Raw genomic sequence first — 17,913 nt, 5'->3', positions numbered from 1 at the left:
TCCTCCAGATATAAGAATGAATCTTTTCTTATGGACTCAAATAAGTTTTGCTGGAAAACTGAATATGGAACAAGCAAAGCTTAATACTAAACAATATATATATTAGCTGTATAATACCAGTAGGCCAGCTCTAATAGTAATTTGGTTTGGCTTCGCGGGCCAAATGTAATTAGGCTGCGGGCCAAATTTGGCCCGCGGGCCAGAGTTTGACACCTATGCCATAAACACAATAACTGAACATGTATTTAATTTTTCCACTTGTCTTGATATTTTATTTTTTAATGAATGAACATGAATGAAAATGAGAGTGAATAAAAGTTGAGAGGCACTCGGTGTATGCACAAGATGTACAGAAATAAACTACAAGAATGATTATTATTTTCTGAAAGTTATTCAGAAAACAAATGCAAAACTTTGGCTATGAAAAGTTTAGCCTTTCTGAACGAGAATATTCTAGATATGCAAAGGTTTTAGTGCTCTCTTTTAAACACTCACACCAGACAGAGCACATACAAATAGATAAAGAGACACTGACATACAGAAAAGCCTATGAAGAGACTCAGGGAGGGCCGACTCTCTGTCTGTTCTAATTCTTGAATAGGAAAATGAATCAAATTATAGTAGAATTTGTTTTAAATAACACTATGCATTATGTAAACAGAGTTCAGAAGTAAAGCAGCAATGAAAATATGCACAGGCTCATGGAGAATTTTGTTTTATCCAAGTAAGGCACACACTGATTAAAGCAGAGTATAAGAATATATACAGTAAAAATAATCAAAGTTACTGTAACTGTTGAACACCACGATATCAGATCATCCCTCTGTTCCTGTGCTACTGCGAGTGTAACTACCGCCCCCCTCTGCACAGCGCAAGGCACAAGGCTCACGTGCTGAGTGAAGCAGAAAAAAAGTGCGAGAGAGAGAAAGAGAGAGAGGGTGAGAGAAGGAAAAAAAACCCACGGCTTGCAATAAGGAGCCGGCTCACGTCGTTCACGTCAAAGACCGGCTCTAAGAGCCGTTTCGTTCGTGACCGACACATCACTATACTGTCGGCATCAGGACCAGCAGAGTCAACCTGATGATCTTCATTATGACTGAACTCAGTAAAAATAAGACCACACACAGCAGATCTGTGTAATGTACGATTTGGTCAACACATTAGTTTTATTTGCGGTGCTGTGGTGGCACAGGCTTTGTATGTTAGTTCACATGACTGTATAATTTATTTTCATTGAATTAAAATGAGCAACATCCTTTTTTGTTATCCTTTTGTTGTTGCTTTTCCCTGGAACATTCTCTCACAGTCTGTTCTCTAAAACCTAAAAGAGGAATTATGGATTCGATCAACTGGTCCCTAAATGCAATTGACACCCCTTTCTCAACAAGAAGTTTGGGCTTGGGTGAGCCTGAGTGCTGAAGATATCTACCTATTCGGAACCATGGTAACAGGGTTCTGATTGGAGCTGGCTTGGCCCTGACTTATTGAAGAATTAAGAAAGCGGAACCGGCTGTTCAAACCCCCACAAGGCTGCCCGCTGGGATTGGAACGATGGGAAGAGGCGTGAGTTTCTCAAAATGGGCTCATTGAGTCAGCACGGATAAGATCTTGGAGAGGCTACGGCTGCTGTGAATACTCAGAATAGGATCTCTGACTGCAGACTGGATGACATCTCGGAGGGGCTCACTCGGAATAAGATCTCTGGGCGCAAATTGGATGACATCTCGGGGAGGCACACTGCCGTGAGTTCTCAGAAATCGGCTCCTTGAGCACAAGAAATGACAACATCACAGAACGCAAGTATGGCGAAGCTCGCGGCTCTCCAACGGGAGATTGAGAGACCAGTGTTGGACTGTAGAACTGCTTTGAAATTCATATGAGCTGTTCGCACTAAGGTAAAAAGCACCATCACTTCATGCGGATACCCCCTTTGGTGCCACCCATATGGAAAAGAAATAGTAAAAACATATATGATTTACTCATGAAAGTGGCCACTTTCTCATTACTTTCATATATTTTTTTAGTAAGTATACAAAACATACAAGTTTCATTATATAATTTTTCAAGGGATCTTATATGTGTTTTCACTCTTGTATGCTTTTCATACAAGTTTCATACAAGACAGATAAAAACTTTATAAGATTTATATATATCTTTTCCATATGGGCAGTGGCAGTCTCGAGGCTGGAGCCGAAAAACAACACCCTGATAACGACTGTGTTTAGTCTGTTCCTTCCCATTCCATGCAAGGCCACCTGGGTTGGCTGGTAGACTGTTTACTTAGCCTGGCAGGGCGAAGGACACTGTCTCAGCTGAACTATGGACACGCACACACATACACTTACACTGATAAGCACACACTCATCCCCCTCCCTTTCCAAATGCCTTCGATGCTTGTTTCCTGCGGGGAAACACGGCGGGTCTGTGTGCCGCGCTGGAATGGTAGCGCTGTGCAGGGCGGCTGCTCTGCTCGCTTCGGATTACTCCTCACCCCCCACCCAATCCTGTGGCTTGTCATGTCTTTCACAATGTTGTGCTGTGGACATTTATGTGCTTTTTGTGCAGAGGAGTTTTTTTGTTTCCTGTTCTCGTGCTGTCCTACCATGGAAGCACAGCATGAGGAGAGGTCTCTTTTTTTCCTCTTGTACTTTCCCATTGTAGTGTATATTTCAGTGTTTTTCTGTAACGCTACCGATCTCCGACCTGTATCCCCATGTGATGTCTGTGTTGTGTGTGTAAGGTGTGTGTGTGTGGGGGGGGGGGTCCCATTTCACTGCAGGGCAACCTGCATGTGGCGAATAAAGCTTTGATTGATTGATTGATTAGTTGCCAGGTAGAAATCCCTGTTCTTACATTGTGAAAGTTTCAGTTTAGATAGAAAGTGTCAAACTAACTAGCCATAGCGGTCAGATGTCCTCTTCTGTTGTGGGCTTTGCAATAATAACTCCCACTATGTCAAGTGTGAAGTCAGTGAAGTTTCCTCATGATGCTTCTGCTGAAGTCTTCATTCTCCTTGTACCTGGTATAATTAGCTGCTTTGTTAGTATTGCTAAAGAATCACTGAACTGCTCTGTGTGTGGGGAAGCTTTGGAGCATCTGTGGGACAATGTGAGGAGAAACAAATTAATATGAGATAAGAGTTTGTTCTCTTTTTTCTTTCTAGATGCCAGTTATGCTTAAGTAAATGCTGTGGAGGACCAGGAGTTGAGCTCATCAAAATAAAGCATGTATGGATTAATAATTATTTGTACTGTAAAAAATGCATTAATGACTTAATTTACTAGAATTCTCTTTATTTAGACATTAGTAAAATAACTAAACTATGTAAATGATTAGCAAAGATTTAGGGGCGCATTTATACATAGAATGATAAAGATATCTCTCAAACATCTGTTAGGGTGTTAATAAAACCTGTCCCTGGATTAAACTGGGATGTTACTGCATTACATTAAGAAGCTCCTAAATAACTGGCTCATCCTTGATGTAACTCTTCATTCAGAAACTTGGATAAAAAAATGCTGTCTTCATTGTAAAATGCATCAACTAATTATTTATTGGTAAGTATTAATTCATGAAAAGCTTTATCTCAATGAATACAACTCTCCTGGCCACCCACTGAACCATCAATCAAAATTGCGCTGCTCAAAAAAATGAAGCAAACATTTGATCATCACAGTACAACACCAAATCATTTAAACTTTAGAGATATCCTTGTGTCCAGTTACAAAAAGCATAAACCACTGTGAATCCATAGTGGTGTACAGTCGTGGCCAAATGTTTTGAGATTGACACATATATTGGTTTTTCCAAAGTTTGCTGCTTCAGTTTTGATTATAGCAATTTGCAGATACTCCAGAATGTTATGAAGAGTGATCAGATGGATTGCAAAGTCCTTCTTTGCCATGAAAAAACCCATTTCCACTGCATTTCATTGCTGCCATAAAAGGACCCGTTGAGATCATTTCAATAATCTTCTCGTTATCTCAAATGTTGATGAGCACAAGGCTGGAGATCATTATGTCAGCTGATTGAGTTAGAATAGCAGATTAGATGTGTTAAAAGGGTGACGCCTAAGATCCTTGTTGTTCCTGTTAACCATGGTTACCTGCAAAGAAACACGAAGCAGCATGCCAGGGCGAATTGGAGAGGTCAACACTGCACGTATTGACTCTTTGCATAAATGTGATGTAATTGTCAATAAAAGCCTTTGAAACCTATCACGTGCTTGTAATTATACCTCAGTACATCACAGAAACAACTGACACAAAGATCTAAAAAGACTGAAGTTGCAAAATTGGTGAAAACTAATATTTTTGTCATTCTCAAAACATTTGGCCACAACTGTAGTAGTAGTGTTATACTGTGATGACTGCAGCAATTTGTGTAATATAACCCAAAGCAGAGAAAATATGCATAAAGATGTCCAAAAAGCTCATGAATATGGCAAAAGAATCTGTTGGGCCTGGGTACTTTTACCCCTCACCGTGAATGTTTGAGTGCGGTTGCTTAAATTTGATCTGAAATTACTTTTCTATGCTTCGCCCTTCTTCCTCTCAACTTTTGAGTCAGTTTCTTTAGCAATAAAGTTTAATAAATTGGTTCATTTCATACACAAAAAATGTACAGAAGGGTTTAGTGTTTTAGCAGTTAAACTCTCCAGTTCAATATGTGAAATTGTCATTAAGTCAAATTGGTGATGGAAACATTTAAACATTTTTGCCAGTTAGCAACAATCTGCCGACATCACTTGAAAGAAATACACAGATACACCTGTGTGACTTCCCTTTAATGAATATTAACATGAAGTTTTTTGTTCCGTTTTCCATCCCAAATCCATTTCGAGTTTCCCTACATCAGTCTACAGTTGCTTATAAGCAGATGTTTAGTTTATTATACTTTTAGATGAGAAGTTCAGGAAAAGATCAACAAAACTTTTTCTCTTAAAACAGATTAGTCGTGAGCTAAGATTACCAGCTTTTTCCCTTTCAGAACAAATGCAGAAATCCTTCGTCATCAGACCATCTACCATCTACAGTGTTAGTTTAACAAAACATAAACAAAAAAGCCTTTTCTGAGTTTTAGGAGTCAAGATAACTACATACAAAGGTACTTTTGGCTGTTTCCTTGGTTCTCAAAGGATCCCAGCAGATGGATCTGCATGTTTAGTTTGGCACAACCATCCTTTAAATCTGGATTTGGGACCAGCATGAGTACACTAGCAATAGCCGCTGAATTTTATTTTTTTTTATCTTTTATGTGCAAGACAAATGTGTTAACTCCTAAACTATGTTAACAATGTACACTATTGACACAGTGATTCTTTAATAACGAAGTATTGATGTGAATAAATAATTCTTTTTTTGAAGGCTTTGTACAGTTACGGTGCCAGACTCAAACCCAACTTGCCAATAAAGAAAGCGGTCACAATTTTTTTGGTGGCTTGGTTGCCGTTTTCTATATTATTGTGAATTTTTCAAAATCACAATAATTATGAAGAAAACAAACCCAAACCTAACCCCCACTACTGTACGTGCATAATAAACACACAGTTGAGCTTGCCGTAGGCCTAGATTCTGAGCACAGCCTGAAGAAATTGACGAGCTACATTTATTTTGGATATGATGCAAAGCAAACAAAGGCAAGAAATCAAACCTCACAGCTCGAGAAGAATTTTAGTTCATAATTTTTCATATTAAAACTGTCTTTATTAAGTTAATCTCTAATAAAATAAAAGGAGGAAAACCAGAACACAGCAGAAGCCAAAAAACAAAAAAACAAAAAACAACAAAACAAATTGGAATGTACTTCAGTAAAGAAAATAAAAGCTCCAGCTGGTCCAACAGGGGGGCTTTATTTCAACCACAGTCAAATAAAGCACCGCTTATATATATATATATATATATATAAAGATATTTTATATATATCTATATATTTATATATATTTATGGTTTTCATATACACCTTCAGGCAATGACTAGAGAGGATTCTTTACAGAATCAAGTTTCTTGTGGTTCTCTTCATTTACAGGTAAACTTAGTTTCTGGATAATTAAACCACAGAAAAACTCAAGGCAACTTTTCTTGCCTTGTTCATAAAGTACAAAACTGGCACAGAGGACAACCTTTTTTTTTTGTTTTTGTTTTTTTGTTTGTTTTTATACACAGTAAAAATGCAATAAAATTAAATTACATACAGAGGAGACAAAAGTTCTGTAAACCTTTCCCCTTTACAGCAAAGCTCAAATAAAATCAGTATAAAACACACCAAGAAAAAAAAAAAACCAAAAAAAAAAAAAAAAACCCACCAAGCCCACTCACCCACCCACCCTTTAAAAAAAATGTGCTGTAGTCTGTACGACTTTTTCTGCTTTTCTTCTTTATTTCTCAAAGGAGCTGTTGGCTCTGCGTGGAGTCGCAATCTTATAATGCGAAAAGAGCGGCGGGAGCCGCTGAAGCTGGAGAAAGCGTCCGACTGAACATCGGCAGAAGGCAACAAACAGCAGCACAAAACCAGCAGAAGAAGAAGAAACATAATGAACAGGAGAAAGTTTGTTTCCTCTGAGCTGAAGTCAGACGTCCATAGCAGAGAGAAAAAGGGGGGAGGGAATTCAAGATATGGCGGTGGTCAGTTGATGATGTCATGAAGAGGGCTGGCCTTTAATAGAAAGTTTGGTAACAATGGCAATGGTGGCTTCCACCGTCCTGTACAGCATGTCCAGCGTGTCAGGTGGGGGGCCAACGCTCTGGAACATCTGTGAGGAGGAGGAGGAGTGGCTGCCACAGCCATCTGGACCCTCCCCCACCAGCCCTGATGGGAAAGCAGCATCCTCTGAAAGGGGTGGGGCCGGGCTGCTGCTGGTCTTAGAGCTCATCTCCTTCTCTTCCTTCACCTCCTCTGAGCAGGTAGACACGGCCTCATCCCTTCTCCCCTCCCGTTGATCTCCCACCTCGTCGGTCTCCTCGCGTGGCACCACATGTTGCTGCAGCTCAGGCTCCTCCCCCTGGACAAACCCCTCTCCCGTCTCCTGCAGCAGGGAGGAGGAGGAGGAGGAAAACGAGGAGGATGACGACGAAGAGCCCTCCATCTTTTCCTCTTTGGGAGAGGAGTCCAGATTTCTAGAGGAGGTGGGCATGGGGTCAGGAGAGGGCGGATCCTGCTCAGTGCCTGGGTCGATCAGTGATGAGGAATCTCGTGTTTCCGTGTCTGAGGTGCTTGTGGGTGTTAGCGCCTCCTGTTGGTCAGGCTTTGGATCACTGCAGGGCGGAAGAGTTGAAGAGGAGGTGGAGGCGGCGTAGAGCTGGGCTCCTCCATCTCCGGCTCTGTCGTCATCACCGCTCACCCTCCGCCGCTTCACCGGGGTCGCCCCTTCATCCTCAGCTGACAACAAACACAGACTGTTACTGAAAGGAGCCACTGAGAAAGTCTATTCTACATAATTTACAGCACTGACTTTAAATTTTTCACAAAGTCTACTTTGTTGAGTCATACTCCAGATTATTCTGCCTAAATGGTCAACCCAAAGAAATGTGTTCAAATTGAGGTTGTGTTTTGGTTTAGTGATTGAATGGCATGTTATACCTTTGCATTTGTGGTCTTTGGCCTCCAGCTCTAGAGTGCTGCGTTGCTGGAGACAAGCACGACAGCAGCTCAGAAGCTCTTGCAGGGCTGGGAGGAAAGCTGGGTCAATGGCCTGAGAAGGCTGCACAGACAACAGCAACATCAATGCCCTCAGGTCCTGACAAAGAGAAGAGAGATCAAACAATGAGAAAACAGTGGCACCATGTATCAGGAGGACTGTTCTATGAGTGTGTGCATGCATGCATACAGCGTTGAGCAGGCTGCTGGTCTTGTTAAGCTCCAGGCGATGAGCTGCCAGTTCAGGCTGCAGACTGCTCCGTTCACTCAGCAGGTTTGTCACCAAAACACCAATGAGGTTGGAGCAGCTGGGACCAGACAAAACCTGGACCTACACACACAAATTTTTATTCTCTATTTAATTACAAATTAAAATGCAACATCATTTGGACAATCAGTACAAACTGGGTACAACCTTGATCAAATGTAGTGACTATTTAGGATTCCTACAAGAAAAGCTGAAACTTTTTATACCTTGTGCAAAAAGCAGTTAAGGAAGGTGTAGGCCACATTGTTGTTCAGAAAGGTCCTCTCGTCCATTAGGATACATTTAATGTACTCGCTGAAGGCTGGGTCTTCACAGAGCAGCTTCACACACGTTTTAGCCATAACAGACTGAAAGAAGAGCGAGATGAGAAGGATTTACCATTGTGCTGCTGTCCATATCCAAAGAGCCCGAGTCTATTAACAAGGCCTGACCTTAAAAATGGTTGAAATGAGTGAAATCAGAGGAATGCAGCTGTACCTGTGACTGACAGAGCTCTGTCCACAGTTTGGGGAAAAGCGCAAGATGGAGGGGAAGTCCTTCATACGCTATCAACACACCTGAGAGGGAGGCAGAGCATTAACATGGAAACATCTATGTTTCTGTGCAAATTCATGTGTGCTTGCAGACAATTTACGGTTTGATCAGTATGCTATAATGATAACAGTGGAAATACAAACACGTACTTAGCTTGACAAGTGTATCTGTGAATTTCTCACAGTTGATGGCAACGCGACACAGCAAGTGAATGAACTTATGGTAGGACAGGAAATAATCCAGCAGCATTCGATCGTACACCTCATCTTTACCCTGAGATGGACACAAACAAATATTACCACCAACACCAAGCCTCTGCAGGTACTGAAGGTTTTCTGTTGAGGTTTCTTTTATTGCTGACACAAAACGATTTGGAGCAGGAACAGATAACCGTACCTTGCTGCTCTCCACCAGTGAAGGCAGCAGACACATGTTCAGCTCCGGTCTTGGAGGTCGGATGTTGTTTTTGGCTCCCATAAGTTTGAGGTTCTCTCTGCATGGCAGGTAAGGACCAAACGACACTGCACAGGGACAATTAAAAGTCAGTGAAAAGAAAGCCAGATTTTTAATTTAATCTGAAAGAGTTTAAGTAAAGATGAACCAGAGATTTTTAAAAGTCAAAACCACTGAAGGTTTTACTTAAAAACCTTTTGGATTATAAAAGCTTAACTTGAAGAACATCAAACAGTATATTTGTCAAATATGTACTGTTCAAACGGTGGATGATTATCATTAAAAATGGCCCAAGTTTCAAACACTGAGACAAATGTTCATGTAAGTAATCTCTGTTCTACTCTTTGGTTACCGTTTGATGTCACTGTGAGACAACAGGCCTCATATACTGATGTTTACCATTATTATTTTGTTGTTACCACGGTGCGTATGCTAGTAAATCAAAATTGAAAAAAGAAAAGAAAATACAGAAAAAGGTTTGGAAACAAAGCTGATATGAAAATGACTAACAGTCAAAAAGAAAAAGAACATTCAAGGAGAAGCTGTGACATCTAGCAATGAACGGCATCATGCAAAGCTACCATGTTCTTGGGGATCCATTTTAAGCTATAAAACAAGAATGCAAACCAAAAGAGGACAATCAACATGAATAATGAGAAGACTTACTGGGGATATTGCTGTGGTGGTATGTGCAGTGGTTGTGTTGTAAGAAGGGGACTAGAGTGTGCAGGAAGTCATGTGGACTCAGCAGAACGAGTTCCTTCAGCACATCTGCAACAAGAACATCACGTTACAGGACACTTTCTAAACTTCCAATTATTTCTACATCTGACCCGTTACATTTTTAGAGAGACGCAGATATGTATTCTGCTAGCCAAATTCTACTCTGTCTCAGCTGGAACAAAGGATGATTTCTGTTTTCTAGAGTTTGGCTACAATAGTTGCCAAAAATGTACACACAATCACACAGGGTCAAAAGTGTTCATAATATTCAATTCAATTTGATCATTGGTCTTTAAATTGTAAGGCAGAAACCCTTCAAAAATCAGACAATCCCCTGTGAACAAGCACTTAGTGAAGATTAAGAAGGAGCGCAGTAGTTTTTCCTTCCCACGCTGAGCTCTTTGGACTTTCCCATTGTTCTGAGCATTGGTGAGTCCAATGAATGCTGTCAAACAAATCTTTCTCATCCTGGCAAAGACAAACTACCAGTTGTAGTCAATCACAATCACTAATGAGATCACAGGACTTGGCTTTATCAAGTTAACACATTGTAGGAACAGTTCAAATAAATGTTTAAAAGCCCCAAATTACCAGGACATACATGTCCATAATAAGTGTATATAAACATCTGACCTAACTTAATATACTTGAATGTTAGCTGGTGGGTTATCAAAGGTGAGTGTTACCCAAGCAGGCGTTGCGGAGCTCAGGTGGGCTATAAGAGTTCAGCAGAGTGAGAAGCTTGTGGGCAAAGTCGATCCTCTCCTGCCACTGGATCAGAGCCTGTTTCACATCTGGGTAACAGGAGAGAGAAAAAACAAAAGATCAGCACAAATACGAGAACACACATCTGCAGATATTTTACTCTAATACAGCCCTTTGTAACCAATGGAGTTGGTACACTGTACCAGAGCTGCTTCTTGGATGTTCAGATTCAGATTCAGGGACATTTCATGTTCACTGTTTAAAGTTGGTGTATCATAATTTCTAAACACAAAAAAAATTGTCATTTTATAGGAGCTAAAAATACAAAGTGGCTGAAGTTAAAGCTATCCAGAGATCAGAGCCAGCTGTAAGCCAGCAGCCTCGGCATGAGCAATGGAAGAAAAGAAAAAAACCAAAGCAGTTATGAGAAAAATGAAGACTATTAAAACGGTGAAGTCTGGTGAAATGATGCAAGTAGTTAACATTTGTATTTACTATATGAATCTGTAGCTGTCAAATAAAGAAGGATGTACAGCAACTCATTTTTCCCAGTATCAGAGCACTTTTGTTTCACTTGTATCTACTTGTTGAGCAGATACTAAAGTCACTGCTCAGTTTTGTTATGAAAACAATATTTCACATTTGCAGCAGTAACTGCCCAAGAAAAGTGCAATCAGTGCATCTCCAAATATGTTTCAGGCATTCGTTGTTTTTCTGACATCGTTGTATTATACTCAGTCGTACATAGTATTTGTATTTTATTCTATTCTATGGTGTACAGTTTATTCTTATCCTATTCCAGTGTTTTTCTAATTTTTGCTATGTAACTTTGCACTGTCCACTTTCTGCTTTAACAAAACACATTTCCCACCAATAAAGGTTCTCTCATCTCATCTTCCCTAAGGTCACATTTTTTGCACATTCATTTACTTCATGCCAGACAGATCAACTCTTCTGTAGTGTAATGCTGTCCTGGGGTTGAATGTCTTAGTATGATGCATAAGAGGTTTGTCAAGATCAAACACTCAGTGGTCATCTCCTTTTTAATGGCAAAAATCAAAGTAGTGATCGCACAACAATCATCCAACTAACCACACCTCTTTATGAACAAGAACACAGCAACTGCACAATGAATTAGTAACAATTAATAAGACTAAAAAACTACCGGATCCAAAGTGACACTCCTGTGCTACGAGTCAGTGTAGCTCACTGCTGCACCATTTCAAATCTGGCAAAATAACCACAAACAGCTTCTAGCTCTGCATACGTACTATCAAGTGAAAACTGGAATTCACCTACAGAGCCTAACTTCTTGTTAACATGTTGCATTAACTACAGTTTCATTTTACTTTTACAGCGCCACATCACAACAGCAGTGGCCTCAAGGGCCTTGATATTGTAAAGATCCTGCAATTATAGAGAAAACGCCCAACAATCACATAACCTTCTTTGGGCAAGCACCTGGTGCCAGTGGGAAGGACAAACTATTAGTTTTAACTGTTTAACCTGTGTTACTATTACATGTGTTCGCCCTGTTAAACAGTAGGGGATGGTGCACACCTTTGCGCTGCAGGTATGGCCTGGTGGCTTTGAGGACAGAAAGAAAGATGGAGAGCAGCTCCACCAAGTCTCCAGTGACGTGGCATGCTGTCGCCTCATGGTACATCATGTGCAGAGTGTTGAAGGACTGCAGGAAACAAACAAACAGTGCATATAGCTTTACTTATTAGATTTGGAAGGGTTAAAAAAAAATGTAGTAAGCAATGAAATGCAAATTTTATTTTCATGTACATATACATATTTCAAATACACTTGTAATATACTATATTTAATTTGATCTTTTTAAATCCAGATTTTAATGATTCCCTTTGGCCTGTTTTAAATATAATGCCAAAAAAGGCAGATGATGCATGAAAATGAATTGGATTATGGCAACATAGAAAGATGAGACGATAGCTTAATTTAGCAATTCTTTTTGTAATATTTAGAAGAGACCTGGATTGTACCTCAGTCATTAGGATAAGTCCTCTGTTGAAGACTACCAACAGTCGGTCCTCGTCATTCTCCAGCAGAACTCTGAAGGCACTGAGAGGAACAGCACAGAGAAAGGTCAACTTAGAAAGTAACGTCAGTAAACTTTCCAAACTCTGATACAAAATGGACAACAGTTTCTGTGACAAACATCTTCACCAGGTTACAAAAACAAGCTTCACAAGACCTTCAGTGATAAAAGTGTGTGTGTGTTCTTACCTGATAAGTGTGGTCCAACAGGAGCGCCCATCCAGACAGCGGAGGTAGCAGCTAATAGTGGTCTTCTTAAATTGTTTAATGTCCTCCACTTCTTCTTCCCTCATCTCAGCTCGCTGCGCCACAAACAGCTGCATCAAATTGAACAGTTCCTCCACTGCCTGCAGGGAGAAGCACATCAGCGGTTATGATTTTTACATTATCACAAATAAACATAACCAAGGCAAGATCTTTAACCCTTTAAGACCTACCATAGAACCAAGTCTGCCAGAGCTTACTTTATATTTTTACATGCTGTAGTGCCATTTTCGGGAGCATTTCAAGTTGCTATACATCAATACAACTGTTATAGCCCAGATTTTAATAATATGTATGCATTAAGTCCATAGTAACTACATTAATTGCAAAAAAAGTGCAATAAACTACAAAAAAAAAAATTGAAAATCGTTTTGTTTTTTTTGTTTTTTACATATATTTCTACTTTGAGAAATTTAAGAGGTTTATCACTCAAAACTTTAAATATAAAAAAGTTGCAAAAAATAGTTTACAACAACAGGAAATTTATTTTGAGTGTCTTCATAGTTTTATTTTTGAGATACACCAATTTTTATATACTGCAGGAAAAACGAAAAACAATCCTGTGATGCAAATTTGCAAAGAAAACAGCACGTGCATCAAAATAAACTATTTCCAGCAGTGCAATTCGAGTTCTAAGCATCCCAGAAACTATTCAGAAAAGTCAAACATGACTTATAAAAACACCAGTATAGGCTCTTAAGGCCTACAAATAAAAAAACTACATTTTCCGCGAAAATGACGTCACTTCCGGTTTCGGCCAGGAAATGGCGGACATGCGATCGTTTGCGCTGACCTCTGTTTCAATGTGGGAAGTGTTACGAACAGCTGATCGGATCGGCAAAGCGTGTTTCTGGAATATTATGTTTTTGTTCCTGCAAGAGCTTTTTATGCAGTTTTTGCAAAGCTTTATGTGGAAGGAAACCGTGACCGAGGACAAGCTGATGGCATAAGATGTAAGTACAACTCCTCCGGTTTCATATGCAAAAAAAATTATTGCGCTAGCTTACACGGTTGCAGTGCTACTGGGATTTAAAAACAGTTGCGCAAAAAAGAGCGTGCCCGCTCCGACCAGCTTCAAAGGGTTAACGTCATAAAGACTTCCTTTATGTTTTGCTTTTAGGTGGGGAATTTTCAAAGTGCTATGGACAATAAAGTCACATCACTGCTAGAAGTCTGACTGTCCTCTCACCCCTGGATACTGGCTGGCATGTGGAGTCAAGTTCTTGAAGGCCCACTGGATGTTTTGGTGTGATGCTAGTTGGCGGGTGAAAGCAGTCGACTGCTCGCAGCACATGCGCAGGATGCCATAGTAGGCAGGGAGCATGCCGCGGTTGAATAGCACCACCTCCTGGTCATCGTGGTCAGCCAAGATATAGTTGAAGGCAATGTTTTTGGTCACCACAGGGTTCTGCACCACTAGCCGGACGTTCTCCGGACAATCCACACAAACGTTGTACCAGAAGGACAGCAGTGCCTGCTTATTGTGGTTGGTTGCAATGGCTGGCTCTGACAGTTTCGGCTGAAAACATGAAAGAAAAAGTTCTAAATTCTGCACCTAAGACTCGGACACGCACACTGAAGTGTACAATCGGTACAAATCTTTAAAAATATCTTCACAGTCAAAGAAAGATGTACCTGGAAGAGGTTCCAGAGGTCCATGAAGTAGCCAGAGAACATGAGTTTCTCCGTCTTGGAGATGAGGCAGTAAGTCATGAAGCTGAAATACTGCACCAGTTTGGTAGTACCATGAACACTGGCATCCACATACAGCTTGGCACGTCCCAGCAGCCCTAGCAACAGGTTGTAGACCTGGTGGAGAACCACGGTGGTGTCGGGGGACAGTGGGAGCTCACGGGTCGGCAAGTGGAGGGAGCGTGTGGAGCGGAACATCTGTCGAAAGGAGTTGCTGGGGATGAGGGAGACCAGGAGGTATGCAGCAGCTAGAGGGAGAAGAGAGAGTTAATTGCTATCATAAACAAAGGACTACTGTCGCTGCAGTGGTACCTCATGTTAATTTAAACATGTTTTTAAAGGTGGTCTTTTCATTATTGACAGAATGCTCTGCTCTTATTAAACAGGCTTGAGTTTTGTTGGACTTGAATGGTCTCATAGTTTGCAGATATTTTTTATGGTCATCTCAGACATCGCTCTGGTAGTCAATACAGAAGCCCAATCAGAAGAAATTTAGCTTACAGGGAGCTAAAACCGCTCATTTCGACAATGGATGAACTTAGTGCTGCAGCAACAGCCACTGTAAGACTAATGAGGAAATGTGAATCATGCAAATCTCTTTAACCATCTTTATTTAACCATCATATTTAATCTTGAGATTCTTTTCTGTGAGAGCCCTGGCTATTTTAAGAAGCAGGTTACACTATTAGTAAAGTTATATTTACATTAACAATAAAGGAAGAATGTATATCTATATAGTCAAAGTAAAAATTGGGTTGTGTACACTAAAGGGCTGTTTAGTTTAATAATTAGCATTTTTTTAAAAAACTTAACGTTATATTTGTTTTGGCTTCTAAAGTTCTCAGTTTTCAGAATTTAATCCACCTTTTTAAACACTGGCACAATGTCTTTTCATTTGTAGTTGGTTTAACTCCCTGTTGAGTGTTTGTTAAAAAAAAGAACATGAAACTAAATACAATGAGACAATGCAGAGGCCCTTACACGTGCGGACTCGGGGATAGTTGTGTGCCAGCAGGAAGCGTTCTACCCAGTTCTCCATGTTCTGCAGCACCCAGCTGTGGGCCAGTTTGTTCCTGGGAGTCTGCACAGCCAGCCAGTCCAGACATTGGGATGGATTGTACTCAATCACCTGACAGGAGGCACACAGATGAGACAGCATATATTTAATAAAGACTTTAGTATATTCATTTTAAAATGGCAATCCTAAATACTGACCTAATTTTTTCTGTTTGGTTTTATTGACTTTTGATCCTGCATGTGGTGCAAGTTTACTTTATTGATAAATAAGATGTAAACCAGTTGCAACTACATGTATGGATCTCATTCCATTCATCCATCTTCCACCACTTATCTAGGGCTGGGTCACAAGGGCAGTAGCCCAAGCAAAGAAACCCAGAAGCCCGTGTTCAAAGTCACATCCTCCAGCTCATCCAGGGGAACTCTCTCCAGGATGCCCTGGGCCTACACCTCAGGACCTTATCCTGGTAGGACATGCCCAAACCACCTCAGCTGGGTCCTTTCAATGTGGAAAAATCGTAACTCTATTCTGAGTGCCTTGCAAATGACTGAATTTCTCACCCCTCCTTGAGAGAAAGCACAGCCACCCTTGGGAGAGAATTCATTTCTGCTGCTTGTATCTGCAATCTCATTCATTTGGTCATATACGTGAGGGTGGGGACATAGATCAACCGATAAATCGGCAGTCTGTCAATCTCCTGCTATACTCTACTCTCACTCGTGAACCAGAAATACTTAAATTGATCTACTTAGTGCAGCAACTTGTCCCTGAGCCAGAGTGGGAATTCCACCCCTATCCAGCTGAGAACCACTGCCTCAATCTGCTATGAAACGCTTGGTGCAAGGTGGAAGCCACAACCTGATGAAGCCAACAGAACCACATCATCTGCAAAAACCAGAGCTGCGATTCCGCCATCTGGCTACGCCTAGAAATTAAGGGGCAAAGGGCAGCCCGAGCAAAATCCCACACCCACTGAAAAGTACGAGTTATTGCCAGTAATGCAGACCAAGCTCCCGCTGCACTCGTACAGGGATCTAATAGCTCCTAAATATGAGCCAGACACCCACTTTTCTTGAAGGACCTTGTACAGAACCACCTGAGGGATGAGGCTCAAGTCTACAAAGCACGTGTAAACTGGAAGAGCAAACTCCCACATGACCCAGGTGCATCTTTCTTTGACACATCCATGCATGGAATTATGGTTAAAAAAAACCCCAAATCATTAAAATAGTGATTTGGGGTTATAACAAAGCCAGAAACAGAAATTTTCTAAGCAACCTGAAATGAACGCTGGAAGCAACTATTGAACTATAAACAAAGGAAACCATATTTTTATGCAGTATAGTTTTGTCCAGCCTAAAAGGATCAAATTTTGGCACTGCACCAAAATTATAACTAATATTATTTCTAGTAAATGACATTTGATCAACTTTTTGAAGACCTGTATTTAACAAAACCCAGAGAGGTTTTCTTTTGATAATGATAACTACATATTACATTAATATTTTCCATTTGTTTAGATCTAATAAAAGGATTTAGTGTGTCAGTGTTTACCTCCCAGATCCTTTGGAGAATGTAGGAAGCAAAGGAAGGCATCCCCGGAGGTCCACCCGCAAACTCCATCAACATTGTTAGCAGCTTGAAGAAAGGATTGGCAGCCTAACAGAATTTAAGGGGGGGGTCATGAAAAATCATTTTTGTATCACTACACCATATTTTAAAATGGTTTATTAAGTGTTATTACAAAGGCAAGTTAACAAACGTGAATAGACAGAAGTTCAGTTTCTATCTATTCAGGAAAACAAAATGAACAAAGGCTAGATTCGACTGTTTTTTCAAATAAAGGTGATTTTAAGCCCAGTTTCATTTCTGTGATGCTTACCTCAGGAGTCAGCTTTGCAATTGAGGTGAAGAGCATCGACACAATCTGCAGAGAGAAGCATTCAACATGAGAAAATTAAAATGGATGCATTTTACACTTGTATAGGTGGCAGTCATTGCAACATTTACTCAGTCCATTTCCTACAAACATACATGTTCAGCCAGCCGGTTATTATAGCGACAGAGGCTAAATATGAGGTTACAGGTCTGCCTGATGTTGATGCCATCTCTGATGTGCTGGAAGAGGAAAGGGAAGCCCTTCCCTCCAGTCAGCGCTGCCATGTCGCTCTGGGACAGAGTCAGATGTCTGGACAGAGAGGAGAGGAGAACGCAGTGGCTGCTTGAATGCTTAATTCTAATGAGAATGAATCTAAACAGAAAAATGCATGCATGTTGTATACTCGCACCTCTCAGAGCGAGACTGCTCCACCAGCAGAGCAATGAGTGCGATCATCTTCTCCAAAGCTGCAGGACGATATTTTTCTTCAGCCAGAGACAAGATGTCTTCTTCCTCGTCCTCCTCCTCTCCTTCCTCCTCTGACAGCACCTCTACCTGAGGCTGAGAAGGACGTTTGTTAGGTCCTTCTTATAATTAGGTCATGTCTTCTAAACACAATATAACTACAGGCTGGGTGTTACTTCATTTAAAAAAGACAAATAATATTACAAAGAAACTGAG

The 17,913-nt window shown here is 40.6% G+C and overlaps 1 protein-coding gene across 2 annotated transcripts in view; it reads right to left on the bottom strand.

The window, feature by feature from the left end:
- Positions 1-4,767: 4,767 nt before the first annotated feature.
- Positions 4,768-17,913, bottom strand: part of usp34 (ubiquitin specific peptidase 34) — a 58,568-nt gene continuing 45,422 nt past the window's right edge. For both annotated transcript variants that reach the window (XM_040004154.1, XM_040004155.1), the window contains exons 60-78: positions 17,642-17,793; positions 17,388-17,541; positions 17,236-17,280; positions 16,908-17,012; positions 15,317-15,464; positions 14,279-14,583; positions 13,833-14,162; positions 12,569-12,726; positions 12,325-12,403; positions 11,879-12,005; positions 10,300-10,407; positions 9,557-9,661; positions 8,834-8,958; positions 8,587-8,710; positions 8,381-8,460; positions 8,110-8,250; positions 7,826-7,966; positions 7,579-7,735; positions 4,768-7,377 (exon numbers count right to left, since the gene is read on the bottom strand). In XM_040004154.1, the coding sequence (XP_039860088.1) occupies positions 6,638-7,377; positions 7,579-7,735; positions 7,826-7,966; positions 8,110-8,250; positions 8,381-8,460; positions 8,587-8,710; positions 8,834-8,958; positions 9,557-9,661; positions 10,300-10,407; positions 11,879-12,005; positions 12,325-12,403; positions 12,569-12,726; positions 13,833-14,162; positions 14,279-14,583; positions 15,317-15,464; positions 16,908-17,012; positions 17,236-17,280; positions 17,388-17,541; positions 17,642-17,793 (3,324 nt within the window). In that variant the 3' untranslated portion in view covers positions 4,768-6,637. The remainder of the gene's footprint in view (positions 7,378-7,578; positions 7,736-7,825; positions 7,967-8,109; positions 8,251-8,380; positions 8,461-8,586; positions 8,711-8,833; positions 8,959-9,556; positions 9,662-10,299; positions 10,408-11,878; positions 12,006-12,324; positions 12,404-12,568; positions 12,727-13,832; positions 14,163-14,278; positions 14,584-15,316; positions 15,465-16,907; positions 17,013-17,235; positions 17,281-17,387; positions 17,542-17,641; positions 17,794-17,913) is intronic.

Source organism: Simochromis diagramma, unplaced genomic scaffold (assembly GCF_900408965.1).
Source record: "Simochromis diagramma unplaced genomic scaffold, fSimDia1.1 OVJJ01000565.1, whole genome shotgun sequence".
NCBI classification, from domain to species: Eukaryota; Metazoa; Chordata; class Actinopteri; order Cichliformes; family Cichlidae; genus Simochromis; species Simochromis diagramma.
The sequence above is the reverse complement of the archived record's forward strand: the minus strand, read 5'-3'. Positions and strand labels throughout refer to the sequence as shown.